General features: G+C 47.3%; 1 protein-coding gene across 1 annotated transcript in view; it reads right to left on the bottom strand.

The window, feature by feature from the left end:
- XPO7 (exportin 7) overlaps positions 1-22,924 on the bottom strand; it is a 70,278-nt gene that overhangs the window by 37,071 nt on the left and 10,283 nt on the right. Inside the window, exons 2-3 of the mRNA XM_083184809.1 lie at positions 4,549-4,695; positions 4,332-4,425 (exon numbers count right to left, since the gene is read on the bottom strand). Of these exons, the coding sequence (XP_083040935.1) occupies positions 4,332-4,425; positions 4,549-4,695 (241 nt within the window). The remainder of the gene's footprint in view (positions 1-4,331; positions 4,426-4,548; positions 4,696-22,924) is intronic.

Here is a 22,924-nt window from a genome sequence, read left to right as displayed (position 1 = left end):
TAATTACAGGCTTACATCGCCACAGGTGCTATATATTATTATTATTTTTATTATTAACTCAAAAGACACTCGGCCAAACCTTCAGCGCCAATGGAGTTCGGCGGCCAATGGCGATCCTGGCCAAACTCGGGATGTTTCTTTAAAGGGGCAGTCATTTACAAGGCAAACCCATGCCTTGGAAATGATTGCCCCCTTTAAAAAAAATTGCACACCCGCCGATCTCTGAAGCGATTACAATTGGCCGACTGTGTTAGCTGTCTCCTATCTGTGTAAGTACAGAGTGCATCCAAGGTCAATTATTTTGTTAAAATAAATAACTCTTGACCTGTGAGGCCTGCCCAACCTGTGGCTCTCTATTTATTGTAAAACTACAAGTCCCAGTATACTTTGCCCTAATTTTGCCAATACGGAATTCTAAAACTGTCACAGTGTGTGCTGGGACTTGTAGTTTCATAACAGCTGGAGAGCCATAGGCTGGCCATGTCCGTTCTATAGCATAGAAGGAGTAAATATCTGGGGCTAAAGAGATACTGGACATCCCCCTAAAACAAGTGAAAGAAATCTGAAGCTGCAGCCACAATGCGTAGCGTTGGGGTTGGCGGTTAGCTACGCGCTCAGTTTGGTGGGCTAGCGGTTACTATTGTTCCTACAAGCGTGAGAGGAAATACTTCCTGGTATTCATGGTTACACTTGGTGACCGTTAGAACATGGGTCTTCCTGCGCATCCATGTGGGACAGTAGTTTGCATTCAGTGATATAATTTAGTGACCGCAATATGGTATATCTATTTGCACATCAAACTACTCTAGAACTCTGTTCTTTTAATAAAAAAAAAGACTTAGCTAATTTAGTCAGTAAACATTTTTTTATTGAAAGGCACATATAAACATGCTATAATACATTAGCAAAGAATAAGTAAATTCCTATCTACAAGATAAAGGAGAACGGTGTCAGAAAGTCTTGTGGGCTGGTTGAGACTATGGTGGAACCTCATGGGATGAACGTGGTCAGTAAGGAGCAAATTAAATACTGCTCCCCACCATGACCTATAGGAAGGTATCAGCAGGTTATGGGAAAGTATCCAGTGGTAAGATCAGGGGAAGATGAACTGTGCACATGTCCTGGACAAATCGGCCACAGCTGCTAAGCAGTTCAAACAGGTTGGGTCATTTATCATTGAGTAGGGCAGCAAGCTATGCACACAGCAAGGGCGACGCCCATCACACATCTGCGGGCAGGCTCCGCCTCCCCAACCATCCCACCAATGGCACACTTCTACAAAGAGGATGTTTCAGAAGATGAATATGTAACTCTCAAACACAAATTCCTGCACTAACTAATACATATTGCAGACAGACTTAAGTGTGAAGACAGGATGGGGGCTGAATAGTATTTCCAGGCACTGTACATGGCAAGCGGTAAGGTTTATATTATATAAAGACTAGGAGCTGTAATCCATAACAAGTTATACAAATTAAAGTAAACCTGTGACTGAATGCATATTATGCCATAATCATAAGGTGTTACAGTGCGTACACATCTGTAAGCATTACACTTTCCATCCATCTGTACGTCTACCAAGAGCCCTTATTCATCTGTACCCCTTGTGTCTGTATGTAAGCACCACACATTCCCTTATTGTGGTTCTCACACAGGCAAATGGAGTATTCATAATGCTAAATCTCACCCACGCTGATATAGGAGGAGAAGGGGCAGAGTCGCTGCTTCCCCTATGACACACAGGAGAGAACACACTGAGATCACACTGTGGTGGCACGGTGCTCTTGTGTGACTGGGGAGACACGTTCTGCTCTCGCTATACAGTCAGACAGCCAGAGACCTGCCAGGGCTTATTATTATTATACATTTTATTCAGAAGGCGCCACAAGTGATTCACTGCGCCGTACATATGGCTTAACACAGCCGGCGCACACTTCACATTCAGGATGGATATGCCGCAGTCACACACACACACACACCTACAGTTCAGCTTTTCAGAATTAATACACACAAGACCATAACACAACAGACAAAGTAATCATTATCACTGACTCCCTTATACAGCAGACCTAGCCTTATACAAGGTACCTATAAATGAAATAGGCACAGCCAACGTTTTCTATACACCAAAGTATTATTGATATAGTTAACATGGATATGTAGTATAAATACATGGGTATAGTATACTAGGTGATTCATCGCGCCCTACGGGCGCCCCCTTAATTTTTGAACGTTTGTATTGTGAGAAATATGGTTAGAATTGTATGAAAGATGCCTGTATTGCAACTTGAGTTATAGGTGAAATGTGTTAAATAGAGAGCATATGATGTGGATGGGGGTGTGTATTGTTTTGTTTTGTTTAATTAAAAAGCGGTTACAGAGTAAGATGTACATTGATAGTGTGGATGGTACAGTGACATTTGTGGGTGAGGGGTGTGTGTGTGGGACACACTGTGCAGCTTCTGCCAGTGGGTGAGGGTCCAGCGTGGCAGCACAGGAGTACAGGACGGTGGCCCTGAGTCAGTGTCTCTTCCTACTGGGTGGGAGTTAGGGTGCATGAGAGCAGGAGGCTGGGCTATGAGGCGTGATAGGGGTATGTGGACAACACAGCGTCAGCGACTCCCCAGTGGTGGAAGTTACGGTTCAGGAGAGCAGGAAGTTGGGTAGTGATAGGGGTGTGTGGGCATACGGGGGACTAAAGAGGAGGGTGGGGGACACTGTGCAGCTTCTGCCAGTGTGTGAGGGTCCAGCGTGGCAGCACAGGAGTACAGGACGGTGGCCCGAGTCAATGTCTCCTCCTACTGGGTGGGAGTTAGGGTGCATGAGAGCAGGAGGCTGGGTGGTAAAGCATGATAGGGGAATGTGGGCAACACAGGGTGAGCGGGTTCCCACTGGCGGAAGTTACGGGGCAGGAGAACAGGAGGCAGGGCAGTGATAGAGGTGTGTGGGCATGAGGAGTAGTAAAGGTTTTTGCCTGTTGCAGAGTAGGGATGGGCATTGGTGCAGACGCCATCGATGGTTGGCATTGTTGGCGATTTTGCACCCTGCCATCGATAGTAGTAAAATATTACTTGGATAACCATCAATTGTTGTAGCTATTGATGGTCATCCATTATATCTGACTGAATAGGCCGTGGGACAATCAGAACCCAGTGGCGGGACTGTCGGGTGTGGGTGGGCGGAGCTATGCTCCGTGACCCGGCGCCATAAAAAAATGTGAATCACGAGAGGGGGGGGGGTTGTTGCAGGTGTCCGAGGTGGGGTGCTGGCAGAGGGGGGAGGGTGCGGGCAGACCTTCCGCTCACCTGGTGGCTGTGGAATAGCAGTGTCTTTGCCTGGCAGCATGGGGAGGCAGAGGGTGTCTGGCACTGTGGGCTGGTTCTCTGTCACTATGTGAGTGTGTGAGAGTCAGAGGCTCTGATAGGCTATTAGCCTATGACTCCACCCAGCGTTATAGACACACTCACACATTGAGTAAAAGATGTAGCCAAATATATAAGAGAGGTCACAGCTAAGAACGCCTAAACTTTCAGGAAGTGGGGACACAGCATAGACAGTGTCCTGTAAGTGTAAATGATCTGAATTGACACATTACAGCAGCTGATGCGAGTGACGAGAACATGCTCAGGTGCGTTTGGAACTGGATTATCGTATTATCGATTGTATCATAAAAGGCTCACATCGGACATTTGTAACGTAGTCATAGAAACTTACAGACATATAATACATATCCACGTAAGTATTCTGACTAGAAGAATAACACTTTGGTTTATATACAACATTGAAAGTGTCTATTTCTTTTACAGTAACCCTGTGAGTACTAGAGCTCGTGCACATGTACAATGTATGATTCTAGGTGCAGAGTTATATTCCCATCCAACTACTGAGACAGACTGAGCCTTAGGTAAAATAGGCATTACTTCTCCTGCTTCTAGAGTGTAAGCTCCTTGGCGAAGGGCCCTCTTCTCTTGCAGCTCTCTCCTACTCATCAACCCGCCTATACCCGCATCTCTTGTCTATCATAATTGTATCAATCTTCATACTACAGCCTGCTCCTACTTGTACTCAATTGTAATGCTAATTGTTACCTTTTCAGTGATGGTAATGTTTAGTATTGTGTACCCTGTATTGTTCTGATGTATGGTGCTACAAACTAAATGACTTATAAATAAAATGGAACAACAATAACAGAATCCTTTTTCATCAGCTCCATCCTCTCGAGAAAGCGAAGGCATCATAGATATAGCTTATAAATGTACATGGCAGTCTCCCCTTACACAGTTTCCCCGCAGACCAGTGCTTGTATAGTGAAACGTGTGCGATGTACTCACGTATATCGATTCTCTGCTCCAGTGGCAGTGGGTTACTGGTCCGGGACACAAGTTTGGTGAGGCAGGTGGCAGCAAGCAGCTGGGAATAGGAGGACTGCGGACAAAGAGAAAAAGAAAGAGCACACATTACTGTACATTATCTCTCATCTCCAGCTCTCGCTTTCATCCTGCCTAAGTGCCTATGCCCACCTTGTGCATGAGTATCCCCAGTACTTACACTCCCTCGTTCCAACAGCAGCTGGCACTTGCTCAGACACTCGGGGCTGTTGGTGAATTCCACTAGGGCTTTCTCAGCTTGCAGCCGGGTACTGGTGTCTGTAGTCTCATAAAGCTGCTTGCACAGGATCTCTAGCTGGGCTAGACTCTGGTGAGGAGAGAAATGGGACGCACATTATAGAATGCCGAAATACAGGTACAGATAAAGCCATCCTCATCTAGACCTTTAATAGGATTAAGTGACCCAGAGCTGTCGGACTTAATCCGGTGCTAATCCCCTACTATTGTTCTATGTATTGTATTGCAGCTGAGAACAATTATTATTATAATTTTATTTATAAGGCGCCACAAGTGTTTCGCAGCGCCGTACAAAGGAACAGTACAGGGAGACAAAACAGTATTACATTGAATAAATAACAAAAATAGAGTACAGGTAAAGAGCTCCACAGTTCAATACACATTACAGCTTAAATATAAGTAGTGAGGACTTCAATGTACTACTAGAGGCTCGTGGCCAGTGATGGAGATGAGTATGCGGACGAAGATGGAGTATAGGAGAGCTGTAAGTAAAATGTGAAGAGAAGTGGGCTTTGACAACAGGAGCGAAGAGGGCCCTGCTCTGAGGAGCTTACAATCTAGTAGGAAGGGGGAACAGACAGATTACATGAGGTGCAAGCAAGTGGGCGGTGGCTTGATGGCAGGATGTAGGCAGGCAGGGGGTCGGAGAACCAGCTTCAGGGATAGTTTATGCAGTGGAAGGGTACACTTTGATGAATAGGTGAGTTTTCAGTGCCTGTTTTGGCTCACCATGGCTCTACAGAGGCTAGTTGAGATGTCAAATCCTCTACCTGGAATTTCTTTTTCCAAATGTATATATTTATATTTATATGAGAATGAAGCCTATTTTTGCCGACACCACTAGATTTCTCTGAATGTTGTACTTGAGCTCCAAGGACACTGTGCCTGTCACAACCATGCATGATCGCTGGCTGAGAATTGCTACAACAAAATATGGAGCAGGTACAGCCAATGCGATGTCAAGGTGCGAGGGTGTCTGATCCCAGTGGGAAGATTATTACACTGGACACTGTTCGGTGTAATATACAATACATTACTCTAGTATGGCATTCATATATATATGTCATTCCAATATCCACAAACACCAAACAAAGTTACTGATGGCAACATTTCAGAGATGTGCTCAGAGAATGTTTACTCAAGAGTTGGCATCTACCCCTAATACACCATTTACCATGAACTAATACACCAATCGTTTAATGCCTCAGTGACGTCACCATCCCTGACGCAGGGGGGGTTCCAGTTGCCCAGATTATGTTCAGCCCACATTATAATGTGTACATGTTAATAATTACAACATCAACTTTGTTCTCTCATTCTATCTTTGTATTGATAATAACATTTCTGTGGGACGCAGCAAGCTGGCAGTCCCAAATATTCCTCCATGGTTCCTTCTGCGCCCTCATGTGGGGTAGCTCCTTAAGTATTTCCATATCGTGCTTTTCTAGTCAGCGGTTCAAATTCACCTCTCAGACGATTCCCTCCACCAGGGCTCGACAAAACCCGGGGGCCAGGTCGCCACGGCGACCAGATTCTGCTTCCTGGCGACCAGATTTGTTTTGCAGGGAGGGTGGAAGCAGAATCTGGTCAGATCAGCGGCAGCCCGACCCCCGTCTCCCCCTCCTGTCACATCAGCGCCCGCAGTGCCGGACCCCCGCCTCCCCCTCCTTTCAGAGCAGTGGCAGCGCGGTAGCTGATCCCCGCCTCCCCCTCCTGTCACACTAGCGGCGGCTGGGCACAGTCTCCTCCGCTACTCACACCAGCCGCCTGCAGTTCCTGTCCCCCGCCTCCCCCTCCTTTCAGAGCAGTGGCAGCGCGGTAGCTGATCTCCGCCTCCCCCTCCTGTCACACTAGCGGCGGGAGCGCGGCTGGGCACAGTCTCCTCGGCTACTCACACCAGCCGCCTGCAGTTCCTGTCCCCCGCCTCCCCCTCCTTTCAAAGCAGTGGCAGCGCGGTAGCTGATCCCCGCCTCCCCCTCCTGTCACACTAGCGGCGGCAGCGCGACTGGGCACAGTCTCCTCCGCTACTCACACCAGCCGCCTGCAGTTCCTGTCCCCCGCCTCCCCCTCCTTTCAGAGCAGCGGCAGCGTGGTGGCCGATCCCCGCCTCCCCCTCCTGTCACACTAGCGGTGGCAGGCACAGTCTCCTCCGCCTGTGACACCAGCCGCCTGCAATTTCTGACCCCCCGACTCACCCTCCTGCCAGAGCAGCGGCAGCCGATCCCCGCCTCCCCCTCCTGTCACACTAGCGCTGGCAGTGCAGCTGTCCGGCGGCTCTGTGTCCGCAGGGACAGATCGGACAGACTTGATTCTGCAGATGCAGCATTCAGCACCTTGGTTGCTGAACAGGAATGTCAGAACAGAAGAGGGCAGCGGAGGTGCAGGGTGTGTTAGTGTAAGATCTGGGCAGGGCACTGCACCCTGCAAAGGAAGCTTAAAGGGAACACTGGGGTGGCTGGTGCGACAGGAGGGGGGAGAAGGATCAGGCAATAGTGGCTACCTACTTCTCATGCAGGGGCTTAGCCCCCTCCACCACCTGCCAAAAGTCCCCCATTGGATGCAGGTCTTTCCCCCGGCCCTGCAGCCGCACCTCCACTTGTCCGGGGCACCGTTGAGCCCCACCAGTGCCACCACTTCTTGCTGCTGGACTAGTGGGGCTGCATGGCTTCCAGCATGCAACCCCTGACAAAGAGCATGTTACCCCTGGCATCAAGCATCAAAACCCATAGCAATGAGCATGTAGGTGAGCTCCACTTATGTGTGATAATATGTAAAAAACATTACTGCGTGTGGTATTATATGTAATCGGCATTCCAGTGTTTGGTAGAACGCGTAATGGGCACTATGGCACGTGCAAATTTTGGGGGCGGGCACTCTCCCTCTTATTATTTTATCTGGCTCCTAAATTTTCATCCTAGCTCCTAGATTTTAAATAAATTTGTCAAGCCCTGCCCTCCACACTACCCAGAAGCCAAAGGATTTGTGTTTCTTCTTTATAAATGTCCATTAGTGCAGGAGAGTGGGAAGGTCAGAACAAAGAAATCCCAATAGGATTCAGATCTTGGAGACGATGGATGAGGACTTAACTGGATATTTGGGAGGTACTTTCAAAGTCCTCTAAAAATGTCTGTATTAAATAGACTGCCAGTAAGTCATATTCTAGAGCAGGGCTGGGCAACACCGGCCCTCCAGATGTTAGTGAACTACACATCCCAGGATGCTTTGCATTAGTTTTGCTGTGTGGCCATGCTGAAACTGATGCAAGGCATGCTGGGATGTGTAGTTCATAAACATCTGGAGGGCCGGTGTTGCCCAGCCCTGTTCTAGAGGGTGCTTCGTCCCAATAGAACAATGTTACACATCCCCTGGTACAATGGACCTATCCGAGAGGTATTGTGGTCACAGGGAACCTCTGCTGTTCATCTGCTAGAATTGTGACCTTTGGAAACTGGAGGGTGTGAAGCCTCTGACCTCCAACTACAAACTCCACCTCAGCTAGGAAACTGGAGGGTGTGAAGCCTCTGACCTCCAATTACAAACTCCACCTCAGCTAGGATACATGGTGCCACATAAAGTGTCCAAAGCAGGGTCTTGTGACCACTGGTGCCATATTCCAGGACTTTCATTGGATAAATGGTGGAAAGACACCTGCAACATATTTAATTGTTTATATCTTGGTCCATGAAGAGCCGCCGAAAATATGGTGCAAGGGCAGAAGATACCAAATGCTCTGCCATCAGGCACTGGTGCCAAATTTCCAAAGATATCTTGGGGGTATTAAGGGAGCAGTTTGCTCTGAATCTCTTATATATTTAGCCAGATCTGTCAGTCAAGCAGTGTGGCAAACGGTGGGCGGGGTTTCAAGGGTGATTGACAGGCCCATCCACCGTCAGCCACACTGCAAAAGTAAGGCACCTCCGTCCTACTGTTCTCCACAAGCACACACCCCTCCTCGCACACCACTCCCCATGCCTGTCCACTAACTCCATCCACGCCTACTCACCACCCACAACCCCTCCCCTAACACACTCATTCCCTGCCAGCCCATAAGGCATCTACACTCCGCGCGCCCAGCCCCCCCCCCCCCCCTCATATACAAGCGCCGTCCCACCGCCCCACCGGACATTTCACCTGCCCCCCTTCAACATTAACACGCCCCCCCCTTCTGCCACAGCGGTCCAAGCCTAACACCGACCCCCGACACGCTGCTCTGGGTCGGGCGACGGCTGGACCACGCCTGCGGCACAACGCATCATTATCCCACGGCCCCGCCGAACATTTCGCCCGCACCCATGCTGCCTCACACATGCCGCCACAAAAACCGGTCCCCGCCTAACCCCGCCCCCCGACACGCTGATCTAACCCCGCCCCCCGACACGCTGATCTGGGGCGCTGCGCTGCCACAGCGCTCCCCGGCAGCGACATTACCAGGCCCCCCCTTCAGCCAAACCGGTCCCCGCCTAACCCCGCACCCCCAACACGATGATCTGGGGCGCTGCGGCACATTACCTGCCACAGCGCTCCCCAACAAAGCCACCCCCGCCCCCCCGACACGCTGATCTAACCCCGCCCCCCGACACGCTGATCTGGGGCGCTGCGCTACCACAGCGCTCCCCGGCAGCGACATTACCAGGCCCCCCCTTCAGCCAAACCGGTCCCCGCCTAACCCCGCACCCCCAACATGATGATCTGGGGCGCTGCGGCACATTACCTGCCACAGCGCTCCCCAACAAAGCCACCCCCGCCCCCCCGACACGCTGATCTAACCCCGCCCCCCGACACGCTGATCTGGGGCGCTGCGCTGCCACAGCGCTCCCCGGCAGCGACATTACCAGGCCCCCCCTTCAGCCAAACCGGTCCCCGCCTAACCCGCACCCCCAACACGATGATCTGGGGCGCTGCGGCACATTACCTGCCACAGCGCTCCCCAACAAAGCCACCCCCGCCCCCCCGACACGCTGATCTGGGGCGCTGCGCTACCACAGCGCTCCCCGGCAGCGACATTACCAGGCCCCCCCTTCAGCAAAAACGGTCCTTGCCTAACCCCGCCCCCCGACACGATGATCTGGGGTGCTGCGCTGCCACATCGCTCCCCGGCAGCGACAGAACACAACTCTAACCCACCCATCGGTAAGTACTACCTAACACCACATACCACTACACCTCAAAGTTATCGACAAACACAGCTAACTTCCATTTCAGCCCAGTTCCTGCTGCGTGCCACCCTGCACCCCATACTCACAACACACACATCCATAGCTATAATACTCACACCTACACACACATATACACACACATAAACACACACCCATCCATGCCTACAATACTCACAACAACCCCTATTTGTGTCTTCTAATAATTGCTTTGACTTCAAGGTTCCTTCAACAACTTCAACAACCTGCTGCTACAAAACCACACCCTGTACAACCTGCTGCCGCCTCCTGCCAAATTCAACTGACGCCTGCCGCAAAACACAACTGTACCACACCCATCTGTAAGTACTATCTAACACCCCATACCACTACACTAACAACTAATCTACAAACACAGCTACCTTCCATTTCAGGCCAGTAGCTGCTTCGTGGCACCCAGCACACCATACTCACAACACACCCATCCATACCTCCATTACTAGCAACAAAACACACATACACACCTCCATGCCTGTAATACTCACAAATAAACACACACAAACATCCAAGTACACACAACCACACACCCATCCCAGCATCCAAGACTCACAACCACACACACACATACACCCATCCATGCCTCCAATACTACCAAGTACACACACACACCCATCCATGCCGCCAATACTCACATCTACTTTTGCATTAAAGGTCACTTCTAAACACACACTGTGTCACACAGCACCCTTTACTACGTTTGCCCACTAATACACCACTGTGATTGTCACAAACACTCACAGCTATGACTCCACACACACACATCCATGCCTACAATACTCACAAGTCCACACTCATACACCCATCCATGACTACCATATTCACAACCACCCCATACCACTGCACTAACAACATCTCTTCTAAACAAACTGTACTCCCTTAAACAGTTCATAACTCACAAACTTTCACACACTTCAATTTATGTGTTCAAATATTTCCATTTCCTTACATAACCCTTACAAACTCACACTTTACAACGTCGGAAGACTTACACACCAACTACATCGTCAACCACACACTCACATCCGTGCATGCAATACTAACAAGTACAAACACACCCATCCATACCTCCAATCACCAGAAAAAAACACACATATACACACACACAAATACACAACCATCCATGCCTCGAATACTCACAACTACACACACACACCCATCCATGCCTCCAATTCTCACTACTACCCCATACCACTACACTACCAAGGCCTCTTCTTACACAACATTCCTTCCTTCAACATTTCAACACCCACAATATTGTCACACCTCTTTGGACACCAATACCTGCGGCGTGACACCCTACACCCCAAACTCCAAACACACCCATCCATACCTTCAATACTCACACCTACACACACATATACACAAACACACACCCATCCATGCCTCTAATACTACCAACCACACACCCACCCATCCATGCCGCCAATACTCACAACTACTTTTCCATTTCAGCTCCCTTCAAAACACACACTATAACACACCACACTTTACGACCTTTGGACACTGATGCACCAACATCATTGTCAAAATCACATCTATGCCTTCACACACACCCATCCATGCATCCAATACTACAAAATGCACACACACACACACACACACACACACACAAACACACCCATCCATAACTTCAATACTCACCAATCTATTGAAACACTTCTATGTACAGTATTCAAGGTGCCTTCAAAACTCTGTATTACACACTACTCTTTAGTAGCTTTCACCAATATCACAACAACATGCTTTTTACACACACACACACACATTCATCCCTACATTACTCACAATTACACACACCCATCCATGCCTCCAATACTCACAACTACACACACACACATCCATGCTTCCAATACTGACATCTACACCCACCCACAAACCCATCCGGAAATCCAATACTACCTACCACACACACCCATCCATACCTACAATACTCACAACTACACTCTCTCTCTCTCTCTCACACACACACACACACACACACATCCATGCCTACAATACTCACTTCTACTACTACTACTACTACACACACGCACACACGCACACACGCATCCATCCAATAATCACAACTACACACACCCACCCATGCCTCCAATACTCACAACTACACACACACACACACACCCAGCCATGCCTCTATTACTGAAAAATACAGACCCCCATCCATGCCTCCAATACCCACACACAACCATCCATAACTCCACTACTCACACTCCCATCTATGCCTCCATTACTCACAACCACACACACACACTCACACCCATCCAGCCCTCCAATACTCGCAACTACACACATACAAACACCCATCCAGCCCTGTAATACTCAATACTAAAAACAGCCATTCATGCCTCCAATACTCACTACTACACACACACACACACACACACACACACACACACACACACAGCCATGCCTACCACACTCACAACTACACACACTCAACAATTCATGCATACAATACTCACAATTACACACACACACTCACACACAACCATCCATGCATCCAATACTAACAACTACTCACACACCCATCCATGCCTACAATACTCACTACACACACATCCATCCAATACTCACAACTACACAAACACCCATCCATCCCTCCAATACTCACAACTACACACACACATACATCCATGCCTCGAATACTCACAACTACACACACACACACCCATCCATGCCTCCACTTCTCACAACTACCCCATACCACTACACTACAAAGGCCTCTTCTTACCCAACATTCCTCCCTTCAACATTTCAACACCCACTATATTGTCACACCTCTTTGGACAACACTACCTGCGGCGTGACACCCTGCACCCCAAACTCCAAACACACCCATCCATAGCTTCAATACTCACACCTACACACCCATATACACAAACACACACCCATCCATGCCTTTAATACTACCAACCACACACCCACCCACCCATCCATGGCGCCAATACTCACAACTACTTTTCCATTTCAGCTCCCTTCAAAACACACACTATAACACACCACACTTTACGACCTTTGGACACTGATGCACCAACGTCATTGTCAAAATCACATCTATGCCTTCACACACACCCATCCATGCATCCAATACTACAAAATGCACACACACACACACACACACACACAAACACACCCATCCATACCTTCAATACTCACAAATCTATCAAAACACTTCTATGTACAGTATTCAAGATGCCTTCAAAACTCTGTATTACACACTACTCTTTACTAGCTTTCAACAATAACACAACAACATGCTTTTTACACACACACACACACACATCCATCCCTACATTACTCACAATTACACACACCCATCCATGCCTCCAATACTCACAACTACACACACACACATCCATGCTTCCAATACTGACATCTACACCCACCCACAAACCCATCTGGAAATCCAATACTACCATACACACACACCCATCCATACCTACAATACTCACAACTACACTCTCTCTCACACACACACACACACATCCATGCCTACAATACTCACTACTACTACTACTACTACTACTACTACTACACACACACACATCCATCCCTCCAATAATCACAACTACACACACCCATCCATGCCTCCAATACTCACAACTACACACACACACACACACACATCCATGCTTCCAATACTCAAATCTACACCGACCCACAAACCCTTCCATCCCTCAAATACTAACAACCACACACACCCATCCATGCCTACAATACTCACAACCACACACACACCCATCCATGCCTCCTATACTCACAACTACATATCCAACCATATCCAACCCTGCAATACTCACAACTACCATGACACACACACACACACACACCCAGCCATGCCTCTATTATTCAAAAATACAGAGCCCCATCCATGCCTCCAATACCCACACACACCCATCCATAACTCCACTACTCACACTCCCATCTATGCCTCCATTACTCACAACCACACACACACACTCACACCCATCCAGCCCTCCAATACTCGCAACTACACACATACAAACACCCGTCCAGCCCTGTAATACTCAATACCAAAAACAGCCATTCATGACTCCAATACTCACTACTACACACACACACACACACACACACACACACACAGCCATGCCTACCACACTCACAACTACACACACCCAACAATTCATGCATACAATACTCACAATTACACACACACTCACACACAACCATCCATGCATCCAATACTAAAAACTACTCACACTCCCATCCATGCCTACAATACTCACTACACACACATCCATCCAATACTCACAACTACACAAACACCCATCCATCCCTCCAATACTCACAACTACACACACATACATCCATGCCTACAATACACACTACTACACACACACACATCCATCCAATACTTACAACTACACACATACACACACACATCCCTCCAATAATCACAACTTAACACACACCCATCCATGCCTCCAATACTCACAACTACACACACACACACACACACATCCATTACTCCAATACTCACAACTACACACACACATCCATCCATGCCTACAATACTCACTACTACACACACACCCATCCATGCCTCCTATACTCACAACTACACACACCCATCCATGCCTTCAATACTCACTACTACACCCACACATCCATACCTCCAATACTCACAACTACACACACATCCATCCATGCCTACAATACTCAATACTACACACACACACACACACACACACACAAACACACATTCATCCAATACTCACAACTACACACACCCATCCAAACCTCCTATATTCACAACTACACACACCCATCCATGCCTCCCATACTCACAACTACACACACACACAAACGCACACACATCCATACCTACAATACTCACAAATACACACACACAGACATGCCAACTACACACACCCACCTATGCTTGCCTACAATACTCACAATTACACACACACACACACACACATGCCAAACACACTCACAACTACACACACACACACACACCTATGCATGCCTACAATACTCACAATTACACACACACACACACACACACACCCATCCCTCCAATACTCACAATTACACTCACATCCATGCCTCCAATACTCAGTACTACACACACACACTCACACACACACACACACACACACACCCATTCATGCCTCCAATACACACACACACACACACACACACACACACACACACCCATTCATGACTCCAATACTCACAACTACACCCACCCACCTCTGCATGGCTACAATACTCACAATTACACACACATCCATCCATGTGTACAATACTCAACACTACACACACATAAACACACACCCATCCATGCCTCCAAAACTACACAATACACACCCACCCATCCATGCCACCAATACTTACAACTACACCCACCCACCTATGCATGCCTACAATACTCACACATCTATACCTCCAATACTCACAACTACACACACACCCATCCATGCCTCCTCTACTCACAACTACACACACACCCATCCATGCCTTCAATACTCACAAATACGCACACACACATCCATGGCTGCTATACTCACAAATATACCCACACACACACACCCATCCATAACTCCAATACTCACAACTACACACACATCCATTCATCCAATACTCACAACTACACACACCCACCTATGCATGCATGCCTACAATACCCTGAATTCATCACACACATCCATGCTTCCAATACTCACATCTACATCCACCCACACAAACAACCATCCCTACAATATTCACTACTTATCACACACCCATCCATGCCTCCAATACTCACAACTACACACACACACACACACACACACACACACACATACATGCCTGTAATCTCTTATATATTTAGCCAGATCTGTCACTCATCCCCTGTGTAGCTAACGTTCCCGCCCAGTGGCATACACAAACCCGCCTGCTCCAGGGAAAAGACCAGTGTTTTATGTGTATAACGTTTTCATGTGTATAACGTTCCACCCCCTTGACATCACCACCCGCCACCCAGCCAGGGTTACAGTACACGCCCACCATCCACCATTATTCCACAGCCACCATCCACCATTACTCCTGTAGCCCCCCCTCTGCCAGCACCCCCCCTTCCCCCGCGCGATTCCCGGGACCCCCGTGACCCCCCCCCTCCAGCGATTCCCGGGACCCACGCGACCCCCCCTCCCGCAATTCGCGGGACCCCCGTGACGCCCCCCGCGTGATTTGTGACCCCCCTCCTGCCATTTCGTCCCCCGTATGCCCACACACCCCTATCACTACCAGCTTCCTGCTTTCCTGAACCGTAACTTCCACCACTGGGGAGTCGCTGAAGCGGTGTTGCCCACATACCCCTATCATGCCTTATAGCCCAGCCTCCTGCTCTCATGCACCCTAACTCCCATCCAGTAGGAAGAGACACTGACTCAGGGCCACCGTCCTGTACTCCTGTGCTGCCACGCTGGACCCTCACCCACTGGCAGAAGCTGCACAGTGTCCCCCACCCTCCTCTTTAGTCCCCCTTATGCCCACACACCCCTATCACTACCCAGCCTCCTGTTTTCCTGTGTCGTGACCTCCGCCAGTGGGGAGCCGCTGACTCAAAAACACCCTACTATACTATGGCCCACACACACACACACGGACACACCCCACCCCCACACCCACAAATGTCACTGTACCCTCCACACTATCAATGTATATTCTTATTCTGTAACCCCTTTTTAATGAAACAAAACAATACACACCCCCTTCCAAATTATATGCTCTCTATTTAACACATTTCACCTATAACTCAAGTTGCAATACAGGGCATCTTTCATACAATTCTAAGCATATTTCTCACAATACAAACGTTCACAAATTAAGGGGGCGCAGCCCCTTACGCCGGTGTGAAGAGCGCCCGAAGGGCGCGATGAATCACCTAGTGTTTCTATAAGAAGCTCTGTAAACATGGTGCTGGCCAATGCTGCAGTCCTGTCTATCTTCTGTACAGGTGCCAGCGTCAGATTTCTTGGTGGGAAGGAGCTTATGCAAATATCTTGCACACAAATGCCGCATTTCTTAATATGCCCCTGGGGAATACATTACAGATATTTTATGTTCCCTTTCCTAATTTCATAGTTTGTACTGTTTCAATCAGGCCTTGGTTTAAGTTTAAGCTTTAGGGAATGCTAAAACTATGGCAAGGCATGCTGGGATGTGTAGTTTCACAACAGCTCGAAGGCCAATTAATCAGGTCAGTCTCGAGAGGCAGACTGTCACCAAGTGCACAAAGAAAGGCTGTCTGCAGGAATAGTGTATGAGGACACATCCATCCTATGACAGGAGTGTTGGTGTCCTCTTTTCTCATTGTTCTATAGAACTTGATTGCTCTAATATAATCTACTTAGAAAAAAAAAACACATATTAAGAATTTTGCTCTTGAAGCACACAAAGCAGCATGAGAGCCACATGATTAACCTTCTCCTATGTGTTATTCATTCTTCATACAGTCTAATTTTTTATATCCATAATAAAAAAGTATATACAGTACACAGACACACACGCAGTGTTCCCTCCCCTCAGCAGAGTGCCCTCTGTACACCCCAGGTCACACAGTGTGTTTTCCTGTGATACAAAGTCATGTGAAAGAGAAAGTGCATGGTCTTTCAAATCTGTGTTTTTTTACATAGTACGTAATTATCACAGGGTTGCTTACCTGACCCTCTCCTTCAGGGAGAAAATGCTCTGCTCCTGGACTTCCCTGGTAATGTATGATTGCCATCACCTGTGGTGAAACACCTTTCTTATCAATTACCTAGCTCCCCACAGGTGATGGCAATCATACATTACCAGGGAAGTCCAGGAGCAGAGCATTTTCTCCCTGAAGGAGAGGGTCAGGTAGGCAACCCTGAATTATTCCCTGGTTCTAGCCAAATCCTATAATTCTATAATTTACCCTCATGTTACAATTAATCCATAGCAGAATTTACTTGATTGTTTAATAAAAAAACAAAAAAAACACTTTATCAATGGATCTACCTGGCTCATCTTATTATCACCACTAGACAAGTATGGCTCCGCTCCAAAAAATAATCCAATGGTCCATTTTAGAACAGTTTCTGATGGCATCTGACTGAAACACAAAGCTTCTGGAAAATATACCCAGGTAAAGAGGAGGTATCACCACAAGAAAACTCAAGGAGGGTAGGGGGGAGGAGTTAGAATTTAGGACCAGGGTCCCACGGGGGACCGATTTTATTCACGTCTGTGCAGTGATGCACATGTACAGATGCTTGGTGCGAGCAGGCATGGGCTGTTCCCCCCCACTGCTGCTACATGCCACCGTGCGGGCGGGGGCATGGGGCGGAAGCGGAGGGAAAAGCCCATGGGAATGCCCAGCATTTCATGGGCGTTAGCATGGTAATGACCAGGTGACGTCGGTGCGGACAGCTGAGGTCAGCTGCCTGCCCACTAAATAGGTGGGAATTGTCATTTTCTCTGTAGAGTCGCATTGCAACTTAAGTTTGCAATCCAATTAGATACTTGATTTGATCAGAGTGATGGTGCCCAAAGACGGTCCGTTCCCGGACCGTCCGTTCTGTACTATGAGATGCGCGCTCCCGCGCATCTCATCGTACGGTACAAAAAGTATGTGCTGCACATACTTTTTGTACTAGGTACACATCACATCGGATCACAGTGCATGCACACTGCATGCACTAGGGATGCGATCCGATGCGATGCGTGCTAATTAAGTGCCGAACGGATCCGTTAAACGGATCGTGTATGGGCACCTTGAAACTTGCATTTCTCCATTCGTATCTCACTGAGTGTAAAGCCCCGTACACATGGTGAGATATTGGCTAATGGCCCGTTTTTACTAAGCAATTTTGGGAGAGATTTTGGCTAGATCTGATCTCATTATCTATACAGTGTTAAAACTTCTGCTGGCAAGCACAAATAATGTGTCAAGTCCTTAATTATCTGTCTCGGCAGGAGGAGGAGTAATATTGGACATTCTTCACCAACTTACCAAGCACAGCACTCAGAGTGGATTTTATTGTGAGCGTATAACAATTCACTGGTGAGAGTTTAGAATTGAATTTACCCTTGCTTTTGGAATACTGTATCTGACTTAGGGGCCCATTTATTATTAAACATTTGGTCTGATTCCACAAAAACAGACCAAATATTAAGTATCCATTGAATGTAAATAGAAGGGACCGTAGCAGGTATCGGAAAATTGGAATCCCACTACTACTGTTTGACTGTGGACTCCATTGTAGTTCAGCATGGTAGTTAAGGCCCATACACACTGGGCGATGTTGAGCTGAAAGCCACGGAAAACACCAAGTTTGAGTGACTTTCAGCTTAAAGCCACCTAGTGTGTATGCACTGAGCGGCATTCCCCCAGCGATGCCAGCGGTCATCGCTGTGCATACACGCTGGCTATAATCGCCTAGTGTGTACGGACCTTTAGTATCAATTGTTTTATTCATTATGGATCCCTCCAGTCCCGTATGCTACCATAGGTTTCCATGGGGGATGCAATGCTGACAGATTTAGCAATATCTGGAATGCAATGCAGAGGGTTCCCCATCCCCAGAAGTGGCTGCTGCGCGGCATATTCAGTGCTGACCGCACATGCGCAGACCCCCCCCCCCCCCCCCGGCAGAGCAGATCGCTGGGTGATCCATAATAAATTAAATGAGTTCTTCTCATCAGTATTTACTAAGGGAGAGCAGACTGTGGAACGAACATTTACCACAAACGGGACAAATAAGCCAGATCTCATTGTGGATTTCACGCCGAAGGAAATAATACTGAGGCTAAGCAAACTCAAAACAAATAAATCACCAGGGCTAGATGGGATTCATCCGAGGGTATTAATGGAATTAAGGGATGAACTAGCTACCCCCCTACATTATATCTTTAGCAAGTCACTATCGTCAGGTATAGTACCAAAAGATTGGAGAATAGCAGAGGTAGTGCCAATATTCAAAAAAGGAAAAAAGGAGGATCCCGCTAATTACAGACCCTTTAGTTTAACATCAATTGTGGGTAAACTATTTGGTACTTGTATACCTTCACGGCTCCCATCGCATGCCAAATGTAGTGGCATGCGATTTTTCCAGGTTTTTATGCATTTGTTATAAAAATCGCATGCCATGCGATTTTGATCAAAAATGCATCCATATGCATTTAAAATTAGTAGCAAACATGTTACATGCACCCCAAATGTAATTTTTCACACTGTACCACCCCCACTATGAACGCCAACCTGAAGCGTGGCGAGCGCAGCGAGCCTGCGAGGGGCGGTGGTACGCGTCCTACGACCTTTTCATACCCCCACTATCCACGTCGGCCTGGAGTTGAGAATAGAAAGTGTGGCGAGCGCAGCGAGGGGAAGCGGATACCTTCGCAGCTATCCGTGTCCCCTCGCCACACTTTCTATTCTCAACTCCACGCCGACGTGGTTAGTGGGGGTATGAAAAGGTCGTAGGGCGCGTACCGCCGCCCCTCGCGGCCTCCCTGCGCTTGCCACGCTTCGGGTTGGCGTTCATAGTGGGGGTGGTACAATAACAAATGCCCTTTGGGGTGCATTTAACATGATTTTAACAAATGTCAATGATTTCTGTGAAAAATGGCATCGCATCACATCGCATGTGATTTTTTCCTATACAATGCCCATTGTGGGAGCCGTGATACTACACATGTACCAACTATTTGAAGGATTTTTAAGGGATGGTATCCAGGAATATTTAGACCATCACCGTCTACTCGGTACTAACCAACATGCGTTCGTGAAAAATCGTTCATGCCAAACTAATCTACTAGGTTAGCAAAAACCTCGATGATGGAAATGCTGTAGATGTGATTTTCTAAGATTTCGCTAAAGCATTTGATACTGTCCCACACAAGAGATTGATTAATAAAATGGAGAACCTAGGATTGGGTGAAAATATCTGCAGATGGGTAGGGAATTGGCTATGTAATAGAGAACAAAGAGTGGTTGTGAATGGTGCCATATCAGATATGATACCGGTACTAAGTGGAGTGCCCCAGGGTTCGGTTTTGGGGCCCATTTTGTTTAACATTTTTATTAACGATATTGGGATAGGGTTACTCAGCAATGTATCCATCTTTGCAGACGATACAAAACTTAGCAAAGTCATCAAATCATCAGAAGATGTCACCATGCTTCAAAATGATCTTGAAATTCTAGATGAGTGGGCAAAAAAATGGAAGATGAGGTTCAATGTAGATAAATGTAAGGTTATGCACCTTGGGAGACACAACCAGTGTGCAAGTTACAACCTTAGCGGAGAGGAACTGGGTAATTCCATACTTGAAAAGGATCTAGGAGTCCAAATAGACAGCAAACTGGGATGTAGTGCCCATTGTAATGTAGCTACAAAAAAGGCCAACAAAATTCTGGCATGTATTAAGAGGGGAATGGAAACTAGGGACTCAAGGGTAATTATGCCACTGTATAAAGCAATGGTGAGACCTCACCTCAAGTATGGAGTGCAGTTCTGGGACCCACACTATAAAAAGGACATCATAGAATTAGAAAAAGTCCAAAGGCGGGCAACAAAGCTTATTAGGGGAATGGAGAATTTAAGCTACGGGGAGAGATTAAGCAATTTGGGACTATTTACATTAGAAAAGAGACGTTTAAGGGGGGACATGCTCAACATGTACAAGTATATCAAGGGCCAATATAAGGAACTGTCACACACCCTCTTTTCTACTAGAAAGGAATCTAGGACATGAGGGCATGAGTACAGATTAGAAGAAAAAAGATTTCATTCAGCTAGTAGAAAGAATTTCTTTACGGTAAGAACAGTCAAACTCTGGAACTCTCTTCCCAGAGAGGTGGTAACGGCTGGTTCATTAAATGCGTTCAAGGCAAAGTTGGACAAACATTTACTGGAGAAAAACATCCATGGGTACAAATAAGAAATATAATTTGTCTGTAAAATATCAGAACCTACCAAATGAGCAATGGATATCTATACCAGGTTGAACTAGATGGACGCAAGTCTTTTTTCAGCCTTACCTACTATGTAACTATGTAAATGGGCCTCTTGGAGAATAGTTGTTTAATTGCAACATTACAGTGTAGGACCTAGTCCCACAGGGCTGACCTGGACTTTTATGCTGCTTTCCCACTGCAGACCAGTTTAAAGTACTGGTAATCTTAAATGGTATTTAAAACGGTATTAGCATTCCCACTGCAGCAGATTACCGTTTTAAATACCATTTAAGTACCATTCCCATTGCAGTGAACCGTGTAAAATGTAGAGTGCCTAACCCCCGTACCTGCCCTGTGCCCCCACCTCCCCTCCCCTTGTACTTACCTGCATGGGGATGCAGGGCAGTGGGGAGGCAGCGGGGGTCCATGCAGGGTACAGGCAGTTCCAGTGCCTGATGAGAACTAGTAGTGCGCATATGTAATGAGCGGCTCTTTATTATGCACGTGCACTCATTACACATGCACAAAGTGAGAACTACTAGGTCTCATCAGGCACTGGGACTGCCTGGACGCTAAATAACGTTTAAGAGGCATTCCCACTGCCTCTTAAAAGTTATTTTAACGTGTAGGACTCTGCTTTAAAAACGGGTTGAAATACCATTTAGCTTTAAACGGTATTTCAACTCTGGCACTTTCCCACTGCAGCCTTAAAATGGTAAATTGCGCTGAAAATCGGCAATTTACCTTTTTTAGCTGCAGTGGGAAAGGGGCATGAAAAACATCTGCTGCTAAGTTTATTGCTGTTTGTAATACATTGATTCAGTGTTATATATTTTGTTGACCCCAGACGTCTGTAACCCTTTTTATTTATTAGTAAAAATATTTGGAATACACTGTTGTGGTCTATGTGTAGCAGTCCTGCTTTCTTTCCTTCTTCCATTGTATTTTTGGAGAGAGTTTTGCCAATCCCCACTGCTAGCTGCTGTGCTGTAATTACTACATTCTGCGATGCAGCCCACATCCCCCATTTGAGACACTGGGGCTGCCAGCAGACCTGTCAGCAAGGCTGCAATATTTGCAGATGGACAAAACCCGGTGTGCTGCAGGTGGGGAGGATGTAACATGTACAGAGAGAGTAAGATTCGGGTGGGGTGTGTTCAAATGGAAAGGGG

The sequence above is a fragment of the Crinia signifera genome, chromosome 4 (assembly GCF_055691185.1).
Source record: "Crinia signifera chromosome 4, ASM5569118v1, whole genome shotgun sequence".
NCBI classification, from domain to species: Eukaryota; Metazoa; Chordata; class Amphibia; order Anura; family Myobatrachidae; genus Crinia; species Crinia signifera.
The sequence above is the reverse complement of the archived record's forward strand: the minus strand, read 5'-3'. Positions and strand labels throughout refer to the sequence as shown.